Consider the following 15,924-nt stretch of genomic DNA (forward strand, 5'->3'; position numbering starts at 1 on the left):
CGATATGTCAGTTTCTTGTAACAAAAGAAACAGGTGAGCGATACAGATCCTCTGGGCCTCTTGTTAAATTATGTATACATACAAGCTTCCTAGATCCAGCCACTGAAACCTGTCACTTGTCTTTATCCTCACCTTTACATATTCTGTTCCTAAATAAGAAATGGGCTGGCACATGTGAGAAGTGAATAAAGTTGTAGTACATTTGTATTCACAGTTCTACCGTTAAAGTGAAAGTAAACACACTGTGATAAAAAAGGAAGTAAATATATATATTTGAGTAGCCATAAACCAACAAAGAAACATGAGGCACATGAAAGTGATCAATGCATTTTTATAAGTGTACACTTTAAAATCATGTTTTTCAATCAATGCAAATAAAGTTATAAACACATCTATTTTTTTGTATTTAACAAATATGACTTGACTTCTATAAAGATAGGTTACAAAGAAACCCAATTTATTCAACAAGACCACTTGTGCTACCCAAATCATTAACAGGAAATATTGTTGTTTATTTTCCAATGGTGATCCAGTTTTTCTGTGCTCTTCAGGTGATCGTCCATTAATCATGGTACATTTTAGGGGGGGGGGGGGGTCAAAGTTCAGTAACATTGGGGCAAAGACATCTTTATAACAGAAATGTCCTTCTTTCATTTTGAATCCTAGCATACAATATTCATTAAAACAAAGAGTCTATTCCAGTTGTCAGGGAGATTCCTTCATTTGCTGCTCAAACATTTCACGCAGAACATTCATACTGTCGGAGAATCTCAGCTCATTCATAAATCCAGCATCGCGCCATCTGGAATGTAATAGGAATATTGTTCAGTACTGAAATTACATAAATCACATCCAAGGCAAGAGATAAGTTCGTAAATGTTTATCTAAACATTCTAGCAATAATCTGTAATATCAAATAAAGAAACCATATAGTTTTGAAAGCTAAATTCTTGTCTAGTCATGAAGTTGGTCAAAAGAAGTTTCTAACCAACAAAGGACACCAGCTTCCTTTAGACAAGTCTATAGGTTGTGAGGTATGACGAGCAGTCGCGATTAAGATCGTATTACACAGAAGGGCCATATACAGCTTGATTTAAACATTCTTTCCTTGCCGTGGTAAATCTATGCTATCCTTTGAACGGTGGAGAGATTACAAGGTACTTACGACTGTCGCACCATTTTCCATCGCTCCATGTGGCTCAGTAACAGGTGTTCAGGTGGTGGGGCCGTGTCTTGGTCCTATCAAACAAAGAACTCATTATAAGAAATATCATAAAAGTCAAATAAAGTGACAACTTAAGGCAGCTGCTTTCAGCAGATAACTAGTCTGAATGGATTTGACCTGGATATCATTATTTTCTCTCTCAAACATTAACAATTTGTTGCTCATAAATTCTTTCAATCAGATCTTGACAAATATACAAATCTTTCTTACAGATTTACAAAATATTTAAGCAGAAATTCTTGAGAGAAAATGAATTGATATCATGATTGAACAATAAAATGGCTAATCTCGGATAGACTGAAGGAGATAGTAATTCTGTAGTCTGCTTTCAGTAGTCGGAGACTAAAAACAAGAATACTCCCACCTAGTCTAGTCCAGACACGTCTAATAAGTGTTCAGTGACAGAACATTTTTATCTTTCACCTCTTGCTGTGACCTTTCATGTAACACTAAACACATTAATAAATGTAAGACAAGTGCTAACAATTGTTCCGATCAATCTATTAACAACAAATAACAGTTAAAACTCACAGCATCAATGTCGAGTTCCTCGTCCGGCTGGGGGACAGGCATGGGAATACGGTAATCCTGTATGACATCAGGGTCGGCTTTGATAGGGTCTGGTAGTTTGTACACATCGGGAAATATATCCTCCTTGAACAAAATAATTACAATTTATACACTCAACTATAACTGTCATCCGGAGGATAACTAATACCCCGCAGATGCCGTTAGTTTATACATCATTTATTGACCTTGACCTAAACTTTGGTGGACAAGTTAATTCGCATAAAGGACCGTGACTGGCTTAAAAACTTAGTGTTGAAATCTGAAATCAAAATGCCGGTGCACAACTACATAATATACTGGTCATTCAAGTGAAGTTTCAATAAAATCTGCCGGGTAGTTAAGATTGAGTTTTCCGGACAAGTTACTGTGGACGACACATACATACAGACAGACCGGGTGATTCCAGTATACCCCCCTAACTTTGCTGCGGGGGTATATTAAATAATTTAATGTGTATATTTATATTCTTACCTCTTGAGTAATTATGTTATACTTTTGAATTTGATTTTTTTTGATAATTGTCTGTATAATTCCTCTATTGAATTTTGTTGTTTTGGTGGAAAATTTTACAGGAACACAATAAAAGCAGCTGTGAAATGAGACGGGCAGATTTCTATACCTCCTCCTCCTCCTCACTGTTGGTCGGTGGTTCTGGCTCAGGGGTTGGAGTTCTATCCCTTGTCCCCAAAGATCTGTTATGAGGCTGGTTTTTGAGCCAGGCCCTACATACAGGGTAAAGTGCAGCTTCCTCATCAAACTGAGCCAGGTCTACACTGCGGTCAAACAGCTTCATCACATATGTATCTGTAATAGACATCAAATAATACTGTAAACACTGCAGTGATTTGAAAACAAAACAATTCCTTCTCAACTCTTTTTTTGTTTGGTTGGGACTGATCTATGTTACTAAAAACATTTGGAAATTCTGAGATGAAATCAAACACATTCAAAATTGTCATTTTCAAGATTCCTTCCTTGAGATTATAAACAAATATTAATTAATACATTATTTTTTTAATAGAATTTACTTCAAAGAAACCAGATACGCTTAAAATGGCATGTCTATATATATACTACATACGATGATACTGGCTACCGTCCATTGCTTCATCGTCTTTCCTCTTTCTTTTCCGGCTGATTCTGACAGTGCTACGTTTAGTTGGTGACAGAATGATGGCAGGTTCACTGCAATAAAAGGGAAATTATTATAACTATGTACTAGTTACAGATTTACAGTGAATAAAACATTAACTTACACATTATTTTATACTCCGACAAAGAATAAGATTCTTTTCATCATAGTAAATTCTGATATCCTTTCTATAAAGAGTACTTAATTTAGAAATAAAAAAGACGACAAAAAAGGTAAAAGTGAAATTCATATGTTCAAATTGATAAATCATCTTCAGATGATCACAAAAATTCTAAACATGTATTACAAACTTGACTAGTTTCATGTGAATCTGAAATTCAATATACATTTCATAACTTATTTATATCATACCTCTGCAACATTTCTGCTGGTGTACTCCCATCCTCTTCATCACTCGACAGATTTCTGTAATAGTTAACGTAACACAGTGTTCATTCATCTCTGATAGAACTTTCAGATGAACAATGTAAATACAGAAGCTCAGAACAGAAGAAACTAAAATATTGGGAGAAGACTCAACACAAGTCCAGTGTAGGAAGCCACTCTTAAATACTAGTACCTATTCACAGGACACTAGCTAACGATCAGTATACAGGCCTTGGTGCCCACTCATTGTTTTACATGTTCAATGTTCATAAAGTGACAGAACTGTAATTAATGATTCCTCTTCTTAACTCATTCGCCCCTTAAATTCCATAATGAACTATTCCAACCTTTGAAATGGAAGAGTTCAAATGTGTCTTCAGGGGTGAATGAGTTGAAGAAACAATAGATACTGATGAAGGATCTGTTATAAATTATTTAACCTTCTTTCATCTCTACTCACTTTGATGTTCTAGTTCTTTGAAGTATATTGATTTAGAGTTAACCAAAGATGCCATGCTGTTTGAGTTAACTCACTATTAATCAGCTCTAGACCTATATGTTCAATGTTCATAAAGTGACAGAACTATACTTAATGATTACCCTTCTTTTAACTCATTCACCCCTGAAATTTCATAATGAACTATTCCAACCTTTGAAATGGAAGAGTTCAAATGTGTCTTCAGGGGTGAATGAGTTGAAGACTTCAATTGTATACTACAGGAAACTTTGTGTCCAGATTCACACCCTTGTTATGACTGCTGTTGGACAACAAGTTCTTATTTCTGCTGTAACTATCTCACATGACATCAATTTTTTTTATTTTTTTTTTTACACATTTCACATTTGTACAAAGGGGTTGTTCATATAAATCTAAGTATTTTCTGTCACCTCATCTTCTTGAAAAGTTGCCTTATTATCTATTTTCCATAGCAAACCAGAGGTTTGTTATTTCATATTTAGAACCCATAATTCAGGGCTCGCACTGACATGATTGCGCCATCAAGTGCACCTGTAGTGCACAAATTATTTGGCAAAACTGAATCAAGAACCAGAGTCAGCCCTGATAATTCCATAGTAAATGTTGAAAATGTTGACAAGCTCTGACATTTCCAGTCCCAAATGGCAGACTAGTGAAATTATACACCCCTGTGGAGTGTGGACACTGCTCCTGTCTCATCACATCTTTACAAATACAAAATTGAAACCCATTGGGTGAGAAATATTCATATACTGTACCAAGTTAGGTTAATATCTATATCAAGTCATATATAAGATATTAATTTGATGAAGATTTGACCATGTTCCCAGGTAGTATGGCATTGGTGAGTATCTCCCCTGAGAACATAATTTTGCCCCCTCAACAGTACATCATCAAATGACAAGATCTTGACTTACCCTTCACCTTTCTTGTCGACTAAACTTTGAAGTGTAACACCAAACCGGATCCTGGCAGATGTGACTTCAGCTAAAAATAACAGAAATAATAACATAAATTACTTCATTATAGTTCGTCTGATATACTCCGAGTATGACTATGCTAATGAAGTAAGGAAAGCCCTTGACATAATGGTGGCAGTAGAAAATTACTCCTTGTTATAAAACTACCATGTGGTTACATTGTGGTAAACAGTCAGAATTTTTACAATATGCCTTCCAAAAAGTATAAATGTTAATTTCATTGTGGAATGTATAATTACCTAGCTACTTGTTCATGGCAATAATAACCTCCAACAACAAGGAATTCCATAAGCTGATTTTACAGAACAGCAATGTTGGGATCAGTCAGCGACTCACTTGATGAAATTGGTATGTTAATAGTGCTGGTGGAAGATGCCGTGTCATTTTCATCACTGACAGTAACACACAATATTATCTCGAGTATTAGGGAGTTTTATGCTATGTAATATGAAGACCTATTTATCGACTGAGCCAGTGATGATCTTCCATCTTATAGTTATAATACATATTGCCGGTAAAGGATATAGTAAATATATCCTAAATGAATACAGGGGTTTTGCCAGATATTTCGGGAAAGGGACCCCAAGCAAGAATCGGGAAAATATCATCGCATTTGGCAAACATTGGGAAAAATCATCAGTGTTCCCACGAGTACAGGTCTGGGAAAATATCATAAGTTTGGAAAAACAAAACCTGCAATGTGATTAGAAAAACATTTCTAGCTGTTTAATTTCTTACAGTACAATGTATAGCAATAAATAAACACATCAATTTTCAGTGTTTTTGTGTATTCAATTTCAAATTTTCATTATTTATGTATTTTGAATGCTCCTTCATGGACAGTAATACTTTAAAAGCTGCGCATATAACGACTGGAAACTTGTATAAACATGCTTTTTAATCCAATTTGGAAAATAAAGACTGAAATAGGGAAAATTCAGAGTCATTTTTCAATTGGGAATGGGTCCCTGTACCGGACCCTATAAACACCTGGCAAAACCCCTGGATGATTGAGGTAACGTAGAATCATTTGGAATGTAATAAACAAAAGTGGATATAATCTGTAACTACAAATGATGTTCAGGATTTATCTTTGAACTTTTGTCAGGAACTTTTCAAAAAGATTTTAGCGTCAAGCCCACAGCTATCGACCCTACGTTTTCTTTATGTGTTCCTCACTGCATTATCACGATTTAGTATGACTTCTTGGTCATAATCTGTAGTGCCATGTAGCATGATTGGTTAAGTTGTCATTCAAACCTCCACTGCATTTAAACAATACTTAAGTCTTGTAATTATTGATACTTAAGTTGGGGAGTGGGATACAATACGGCCAATAATACTAGTCACTGTCAGCATGGCCAAACAGATTGATACTTTACTACTGAAACTGACCATTTTACATTTACTTTTATAATAGGATACACCGGGATGGGTGCAGGGCTAATATCAGTGAGCCAGCCCCCACAAGATTGAGTCTGGGGAATACCTTTTTGGGAGCCAATAAAGACTTCAGTTCCTGTATTGACATTTGCTGGTATACCAGACAGTATTGCTGAACTTGTTACATTTAAAAGCAGAAAAACTCATCTGTCTGCATAAACGGAAATACGACTCTTACTGCCAACAGTAACGCGTCCACAAGCACAGGGGCATGAGAGTAAATCGATCCTGATATGTGGAATTACTGTGTGGTCTAGTATGGTAATGGAGAGTTTTTGGGGGTTAGGATTAGCAATAGGCAAATGTAGATTTCATATAATAATCATTAAAGGATTCGATTTTTACAGATACTCCAATCCAAGCACATGCACAGCAGCAATAGACCTAGTGTAAATATTGATTCCCAGGTCCCTGTGCAAAATCAGCAGTGTAAGTTTGCATCTTCTGATCTGCACCGAAGAAGCGGCTACAGTTGAGAACTAAGTACGAAATGGTTCTTTCGTTCACTTAACAATCATTACCAAGTTTAGATGATTTTCCTGACATGGTGAATGGAGTCGGGGTATGTGCTAGTAAAAGGTTAAGGTGGTACACAGACTCTATTTCAGATTTTCCGCCATTGTTGGTCAGACCCAAAGCGCTTTGTTATCTGGAATGTGATTCGCTGTTGAAAACCTGACACTTTAGTAAACGAACTTTGATTGGACTTAACATTACACAGGAAATAAAATTATGTGGACGTAAACATTGATCGCCGAAAAGATGAAAATTGCGAAGAAGAAGGCGTAAACGACAATGAACGGAGACACAGATGAGGGAAAGTATGTTAACAATGAAGATACGTTAACAATTAAAAAAAATCAATGTTTTCATTGGCAACATCTAAGTCCGTGATTCTATTTTTAGTGAACCATGATATTTGTATAGTTGACCCAAACTGGTCCATCCATAGGTGGTGGGCACGTCTATTAAAAAAATAAAATGAATATATAATCTAGTTTTATATATTCAATTTTTTTTTTTTTTGATAGACGTGCCCACCACCTATGGTCCATCCAACAAAATCAGACGACAAAGATAATATGAACTTGGATATATCTGACAAAAAGAAAGATTGATGATTGCGACGTTTGATTTCTTCTCTTTTTATATAATTTTGAGCGTTTTTTTTTTCGAGAAATAGGTATATTTTTGATTCAGGTGTCATTAATTTTACGAATACATGTATTTGTATCGGAGGAGGTCCTGTTTCGGTGCTTTAATCGTTGTGTGCATATCGTGCATGTTTGTTGAAGTCGTCGTTTTTTCATAGTAAAAATATCTGACTTTTATATATTTTAAGATTTTTTTGATGCCCAATATATTAATACAAAATATGATTGAATGTTTGTATAAAATGTTATTGATAAGCTCTTGTTTTTTTTTACAGGAAAAAAGAAAGTTGTGACCTATATGTAGATGTAAAATCCTCACAATGGCCTATTATCTACTCACCTGAGTATAACATTGGATTCCTGGGACTGGAGAAACTTCATCCTTTTGATGCTGGGAAATGGGGGAAAGTTTTCCAATTTTTAAAAGGTATTAATATATATGACAATATCATCAAAACACATAGTGATAATGGCCATTTATATAGTGCCATATCCTGCTGAAGCTAGCAGCTTTAGAGTACTTTACAATATATTTAAAGGACATACTAAAAATATAAAATGTACATGAAAAAACTACATACAATAATATAACTATAATAAAATGTGTATTATAAAATACTTCGCCCAATTTTAAAAGATATACACAGTACGTACAGTGTATCATCTCTGGAGATGTGTATCCATTTCACTGTCAGGTGAAATATGAATATGTAAATTTGTTTATTGGTTTATTGGTTTGTAAAACAACTCAGATTTAAACACCACAGTTGTTTTAATTGATTGACTGGTACCCTAAAATCGGATTTGACAAAGACTACTACACATACTACACATACCATACTTTTAAAGGGGGATAGGCTAGTGGATTTCCACACATAGGTAAAATGATTTTATGAGAATTAACACATTGGTGTATCACGGAAAAGGTTCATTTATCAGGAATGTAATATATATTTGTCATAATTAGTCAGTTTTAAACGGGCCTGACACTATGGTACTTTTAAGGACTTAATGTTTTTATCATAAAATGTACAAAAAATTGACATTGTGAAAATGTATTTAGCTAATGTTAGGATTCAGCTAAGGCCCTGTACTATGTGTATACAATTATATGTCTGGATGTTTAGTGTTGCTACAGTATATATTTCAACACATGTATAAATATATTGTGATACAGACCATGGGATGATCCGAGATGACACCACAGTGAGACCACGAGAGGCATCAGAGGAAGATTTGTTGGTTGTCCATACCAAACAGTACCTTAATGATCTCAAAGTAAGGTCATCATATCCAACTGTATATACTATTGTCTGGGACTTCAAAATAATACATTCATGTCATGACCCATTCCATTAAATGCCATTGATCTCAGAGTAGCATATTCATGTCCTGGTCCTGCTAACTCTTTAAAGATTTCTGAAGTGTTCACCTTTAGTCTGTTACTGTCCTTATTAAACCTTCATACACCATTAGTACATTTACATGTAACTTAATAGTTTCAGCTTACCTGACCTATAATGGGCCATGTGACCTGAATTTTGTCATGGTATAGTGTCCATCGTCAACTTTTATTTTAAAAGACTATACTAGTCCAGAATGGCTGAAGTTATTTTGACCAAATTTGTATGGGGTGCCGTTTTGGTATTTATTCACAAAATGTGATATCATTAAATCGATTTTATGATATCATTAATTATTGTGTGATATCATAAAATCTAATTTATGATATCATAAATTATTTTGTGATATCATAAATTATTTTGTGATAGCACTAATTATTTTATGATATCACAAATTCTTTAAATGATATCACAAATTCCATTTTATGATATCATTAAATCGGGCTATTTTATGATATCATAAATTCGAATATATGATATCATTAAAAGAATTTGTGATATCATAAAATATATTTTTCTAAGGACTGCTCCCTCAGAAAGCGGACGTGGAATTAAAGAACGGTAACTCTGTTTGGATTGCCATTCGCGCCAATTTGACGAAGATGGATGGAATGGAATTGAAGGTGAGTTTAGGCCTAACGTTAGCGGTCTATATCAGAGAACGGTAGACCTGTTCAGACCAAAACGGGATATGATCTATCAATATATTCGTTCTACATTATTCAGTTAATTATTCTCGTCTCGGCAGCTCGGATCAGCACACCATTTAAGATAGACAATGCAACAAAACCAAGCGTTTAAATATACATCCTTGTTGTCCATAGACTAAAACTGAGATGGGGAGAACTCATTATTTCGTGCTAACAGTTTCTTATTTTATGATATCATTAATTCGAATTCATGATATCATTAAATCAGGCTATTTTATGATATCATGAATTAGAATTTGTGATATCATGAATTAGAACTTATGATATCATTAAAACGATTTTATGATATCATTAAAACGATTTTATGATATCATTAATTCGATTTTATGATATCATAAATTCCATTTTATGATATCAGAAATTCATTTGATGATATCATAAAATGGACTTTATGATATCCTTAAATACGTCTATTTTATCATATCATAAAATCGAATTACCGGGTAATGATTTCATAAAATGGATTTAATATCATATTTTGTGAATAAATACCAAAACGACGCCCCATAAATTTGTCATGTTTTGGCCTAAGGAGATTCAATGTTGGATGAATTAAGGTTGTGTCCTTGTGTGGGGACAGACGTGCGGGGCCTAATGGGGAAGGGATTTAAATCTTACTAGGGTATTTAGAAATAAAGGACATTTTTGAAGGAAAATTGCTTCTTGAGGATGGATGAAAAGATTTTAATTTAGCATGAAAGGTGTGCTCATTCCCTTCCCGTAGGAAAGAAAGACAGGGTACAAAAGGGGAAAACAATGGGCTGTTAATCACCTCTGGTGATCACATCGTGGCCACTACCAATTGAAGATTTTCAAACTCGCTTGAATCTAAGATGGCTGCTCTTTGATTAGCTGTGATGTTTTCAACATCATATACTTTCATTATGTTGATTTTGATTGATAACACTTTTTTTACACTTTACTGTTTCTCCCATGGCCCTGACCAAGTGTTCTTATGTTTTGGAATCAAGTCACTGTTTAAGATTGCCATCTATTCTCTGATTGTCGGAGACATTTTCAATTTCTTTTCAAATGTCACCTGGACAACTTAAGCAAAAGTTAATTTGAAATCAACAATGCTCATGAATTTTTATAGTTTACTAAATCTCTATTCCACTAGATCAACTTAATGATGTATAAATGTTCTGACCAAGTATCAATATTATAATTGTCTAATTCAAATTATAAAAGCAACAGGTGGGCTTTACAGGCTCCATGGACCTCTTGTAATATTTAGGCACCAATCATCAAATTTAATGGATTTAAGAATCATCATGGTGTTTTGTGCATTGTTTCCTCCCACAGCTCACTAACATTGTGGAGGGGATAGAGGAGGTACTATTTGTCACTCATTCAATCTTACATTCTGTAGGGTCCCCTCACACCCTCTGTGGGGTAACCTCGTCCCCGTGCTTCACTTTGCATTTTACCTGTCTCCCCGCTTCTTCCACTCCGCTTGATTTGTGTTGTGGAACATGCAGTATTTTGTTCTGTTGTAGAGATAAGGAAGCACAGGGACCAGACACCTGATAATTTATAAACTATACCACATCATATTCAGTGGTTGTTGTAAAAACATTCTATTATCAAATTGTTTCAATTTGTTCTCAACCTCTTTGAGTATAAACGTGATTTTCTCATCATGCTGATACTATTTATTATAAAAATTAATACTAATAAATTTCTTTGTCATAAAAAGAATGTTTTCTTGTATGGCTTCCTACAATTGTTTTGGTAATTCTTATATGTCAAGTCCCTGTGTTAATAATACCGTAATAGAGCCTTTTAATCTGCAAACAGTTTCAAACAAAATCTTTTGTTCATGTATATGTATGCATTACATTATGTATAGAATATTTTTTTATAATAAATATTATAGAAATTTTGAAAATATGTCTTGTTTATGTTGATATGGTTTTATTTGTAGATCTGAAATTTCCATAGTGTGGCATATATAGACCAAACACTTTATTTTATATTATTAGAATCCACAGTATATTGTAGCTATAGATTGCATGACATAGTGTGTATATATTCAATAACCCTATCCTCCAAAGACGTTTGTAATTCACTGGCTATAATGAGTGTTTCAGTAAAAGGAAACTCCTTTAATTTGTTCTGGGTCGAAATGGTGAAGGTTTGACTCCTGATGAGTGAAATATTTCAGTGCTATTCAGTATCTTACTTTTATTAGTGTTGTACCGTGTCATGCTGAAATGATACAATAAAAATGTCTTATACATCTGCCCTTAATGTATAAAATATTATAGGGGCGAGGCACTGTCACTTAGTGCTTAAACTGTCTGATATACATTACTGTGGATTCAATCAATATAACAAACAATTGCAATGTGTGACCTATTTGATCAGTACCTAGCATCATACAACTGTTGCGAGAAGCTGCTTCCCCATTTACCTATAAAGTTTAATGAACATCACGAGCAAATATTTATTTTTCATACCCAGGACGCACTTGTTCACAATCCCATTTATGAATGTTGTACAAATCGTATTGATGAAGTTGTACACAATTTAGATTAAAAGAGAAATTATCTACATTTTAAAAGTTACATCAATATAGAGGAAAATAATGTAACTTAATCCAAAAACACTTCCTGTGATCCTTGTGTTGTAGATAGTTTACATATTGTACTGTATGTGGTTCTCGTGATGATATTATATGGTTGCTATCAAAAATGAACCAATTTAAAGGGCCATAACTCTGTGCATTGTGGAGCATAATACCAAATTTCAGTACACATTATACAACTTTCCTAAGATACATCGAAGAATTACAAGTTTGGTAAATGAAGGGACTTATAATTTATTCATGCGAAACAACCGGTTTGTCTAGTTTTAAATATAACATTTTCAGGTATAAATCCTGGCGGACATATTAATGTTTATGCAGGCCTTGCAAGGCTTTGTCAAGGCTCGCCTGAAATCAGCATCAGATTACTAGGTCTGACCTTGTTTCATAAACGAATACCTTAGGTCCAACCATTTGGATCGCGATAAACGAAGACTGCCTAGTACCAAAGTTACAAAAGTATATATGCACAGGAAAAAATTGGCATAAAAAAAAATGCTGTATATGATAGCTCTCTGATATTGTTCCTGTTTTATAAATGGTTACCATGCTTTATAATACAGTGTATTTTTTTACTGGAACCTCAGGTGTTCATTTTACCTAAGTGTTAGTGTGGCACAGTCACTGCCTTTACATCCTTCCTAATACTGCCCTAAGCCTGTCATCATGTTGCATATTATATTTTTTGTGACCTCTGTGTGTGTATATATATTATACAAGAGGATTAAGTATCTAACAACATGAGTCTCCCTTTGGTGTTATCTGACCCTGAGTAAAATACATCTGTAACATGTGTGACCGGGTAAGGAGATTACACTTGGAAGATTACACTGGGAAACTGTTGTTGAGAAATATGGAAATTAATTGTCAGCATATCGTGCACTGATTCATCATTTGTTAGAGTACACCAGTATAATTTCTTGCTATTTTTCTGTGTCAGTTTACCTTATCAGCCATTCAAATGAATTGGCCCAGGCCAGGGATTTTTAAGAATACCTGATGCATTTTCCCTTCTTCCTTAGTTGTACATGTTTCATTTTATACTGATCAAAAGAAAAATGGCTGCAAGATGGCAGTCTTGGATTTTTACAGTTCAAAGTTATAATCTTTATATCTCGAAAAGTGATTATCAAATCTTTATCGTTTAAAGATTCCCCATGGTCCTTAGTTGACCATATTTCATTTTGATGCGGATCAGAGGAATACAATTACTTCCAGGTGGTAATCTTTGATTTTAAAGAAGAGTTTTAATAGCTCTATCTTCAGAGTTTCTAGACAGATCGAGCTATCTTAAATTCAATATAATGTAATCCCCTTGATCTTTAGTAATGAATGTTTCATTTTGATACTGATCTGTGGGTTTTGACAGTTTTAAGTTTGTTATGGCTATTTTTTTAAGAATGGCTTGCAAAACTTTTGAAAATTTTACATGTATAGGTTTCCCTTGGTCTTTACTTTTGCCTGGTTTTTTTTCACAACTAATTGGAAGAAAAAATGGCTGCTTATTTGGAATTTGTATGGTTACTGTTATCTACTTAAAGTTATAATAAGTCATGATCCTAGCTGTTTGTCCTTAGAACTGCATGCTCCAAATTGAGATGATCACAAAATCTAGTCTAGAACAAGCCTCTCAAAGATCATGTTGTAACTTGGTTTGCATGATCCCCTTTGAACCTGTACATACATTCGTGTTCAAGAATTAAAACAGAACAGATAGATTAGCTAATGCTGTTCCTATTGTTTGGGTCTTTATTTTAAAATAGTTGAATGCAGTTTGCCATTGTTGCATGTCCTGTCCAGTCTTTTATTCTACAATATTGCATCCATTTAGATGTGTATTGAAGCTATGTATTAGATAGTATAGTCAGTGGGCTGTTTGTCAGAAGTTATGTATTAGATAGTATAGTCAGTGGACTGTTTGTCAGAAGCTATGTATTAGATAGTATAGTCAGTGGGCTGTTTATCAGAAGTTATGTATTAGATAGTATAATCAGTGGGCTGTTTGTCAGAAGTTATGTATTAGATAGTATAGTCAGTGGACTGTTTGTTAGAAGTTATGTATTAGATAGTATAGTAAGTGGGCTGTTTGTCAGAAGTTATGTATTAGATAGTATAGTTAGTGGACTGTTTGTCAGAAGCTATGTATTAGATAGAATAGTCAGTGGGCTGTTTATCAGAAGTTATGTATTAGATAGTATAATCAGTGGGCTGTTTGTCAGAAGTTATGTATTAGATAGTCAGTGGGCTGTTTGTCAGAAGCTATGTATTAGTTAGTATAGTCAGTGGGCTGGTTGTCAGAAGCTATGTATTAGATAGTATAATCAGTGGGCTGTTTGACAGAAGCTATATATTAGATAGTATAGTCAGTGGGCTGTTTGTCAGAAGCTATGTATTAGATAGTATAGTCAGTGGGCTGTTTGCAAAAATTCTTGGTCTTGTGATGAAAAGGTTCTCATATGAATTTACATTTCCTATGATTTATCATTTTTCTTTTAAATTTAAGCTCCTTAGAGACTTGTTAGAATGAAAATTCTCAGACTTATTTACAAAATTTCTTTTGTAATTATGAACACTATGTAAGATCTATTGTGTATTGTATGTGTGATCTAGAAAGTGTGTTTATTTTTCATATCATTACATGTAGGGACTAACTAGTTAATTAAGCTTTGATGGGAACAAATAAACCAAAGTGCTACAGAGAAATTGGTTTGTTTGTGTTTTACATCCTATTAACAGCTATGGTCATTTAAGGACGAGCCAGGATTTGGTAGTGGAGGAAAACCAGAGCACCTGGAGAAAAACCAATGACCTGTGGCCAGTAACTGGCGACTGCTCCTTGTAGGCCTCTGACAATTATCTAAAGTTCCCATTAAAGTTTTTAATTGGTTTTTCAAGTTTTGCACTATATCCAATGTAATAAGGCCAAACAAAACAAATGCATGTGTTTCCTGTAACTTATTTGAAAAATATAGGGTAGAGAGGTAGGTAGCAAATTTTGTTTCAAAAAATAAAAAATAATGTTATTTGGTTTATAAAGTAGGGAAGGCATCAAATGATTAGGTAGGTAGGGTTACTGGAAGCACAAAATGTTCTCTGTTTGGCCTAATCAATAGTCAAAGCATCATCATAAGTCCATTGTCGTATATTAGGATGCCACAGTTAATTTGCTGTGCAGTATTCATTTCTATGGTTTTCAAAAAATGGTATTTAGTATTTTTAGGAAAACTATGAAAAATGTATTCTATTTGTATAGTTATCTGAAATGTACTGCATTTGGTATTATTAAGAGGTGATTATGGTAAATCTAGCTTTCATTTACCTGATATTTCAAAATGAACTGAAGGGAAGATTTTCGTACCTGTACATTTATCTCTACCTGTCATGGTTCACTAATAAGTTGATTTCATGGATAATGATACAGCTACTTAAGACATTGATACTTATAACATTCTGTTAATTCAATTTGAAATGATAAAAGATGTAAAAAATTGTTTACAAAAAAGGCATTTCATGCACTGAAAACAAGCTCAGTATGATCATGGTCATTGCTTGTATTCATGCAATAGAGACTAAGTTTTAGGTCTGGTTTATACAGGTTTTTAGGTCACCTGAGACAAAGTCTCAAGTGACCTATTGCGATCGCCTTTTGTCCGTCGTCGTCCGTCCGTAAACAATTTACATTTTCGACTTCTTCTCCAAAACCCCTGAACCAATTTCAATGAAATTTTGCAGGGACCTTCCACGGACAAAGGTCAACAAAAATAGAGGCCGGTTTAGTCCCAAAGCCCAAGGGGCCTGAGGGGCGGGACCAAAAAGGGTCAAATTGACTAAAATTTCAAAAATCTTCTTCTC

General features: G+C 34.2%; 2 protein-coding genes across 5 annotated transcripts in view; one reads left to right on the forward strand and one right to left on the reverse strand.

Moving 5' to 3' along the window:
* Nucleotides 1-585: 585 nt before the first annotated feature.
* LOC110460597 (protein lin-37 homolog) lies at nt 586-6,857 on the reverse strand. Of its 2 annotated transcripts, none has more exons than XM_021513587.1 (8): nt 6,737-6,857; nt 4,710-4,779; nt 3,300-3,353; nt 2,877-2,980; nt 2,415-2,599; nt 1,757-1,879; nt 1,166-1,239; nt 586-802 (listed from the first exon to the last, which is right to left on the reverse strand). In XM_021513587.1, exons 1-8 carry the CDS (start codon nt 6,759-6,761, stop codon nt 706-708), a joined length of 732 nt encoding a protein of 243 aa, XP_021369262.1. In that variant the 5' UTR covers nt 6,762-6,857; the 3' UTR covers nt 586-705. The 2 variants fall into 2 exon arrangements, with proteins under 2 accessions (XP_021369262.1, XP_021369263.1); XM_021513588.1 differs by lacking the exon at nt 6,737-6,857 and adding an exon at nt 5,012-5,081.
* Nucleotides 6,858-6,928: 71 nt separating this feature from the next.
* Nucleotides 6,929-15,924, forward strand: part of LOC110460596 (histone deacetylase 11-like) — a 20,930-nt gene continuing 11,934 nt past the window's right edge. For 2 of the 3 annotated variants that reach the window (XM_021513583.1, XM_021513586.1), the window contains exons 1-4: nt 6,929-7,036; nt 7,645-7,796; nt 8,547-8,647; nt 10,788-10,817. In XM_021513583.1, coding sequence (XP_021369258.1) covers nt 7,011-7,036; nt 7,645-7,796; nt 8,547-8,647; nt 10,788-10,817 — 309 coding nt within the window. In that variant the 5' untranslated portion in view covers nt 6,929-7,010. The remainder of the gene's footprint in view (nt 7,037-7,644; nt 7,797-8,546; nt 8,648-10,787; nt 10,818-15,924) is intronic. The other variant, XM_021513584.1, reaches the window with a different exon arrangement.

This window comes from Mizuhopecten yessoensis, unplaced genomic scaffold (genome assembly GCF_002113885.1).
Source record: "Mizuhopecten yessoensis strain PY_sf001 unplaced genomic scaffold, ASM211388v2 scaffold10441, whole genome shotgun sequence".
NCBI lineage: Eukaryota > Metazoa > Mollusca > Bivalvia > Pectinida > Pectinidae > Mizuhopecten > Mizuhopecten yessoensis.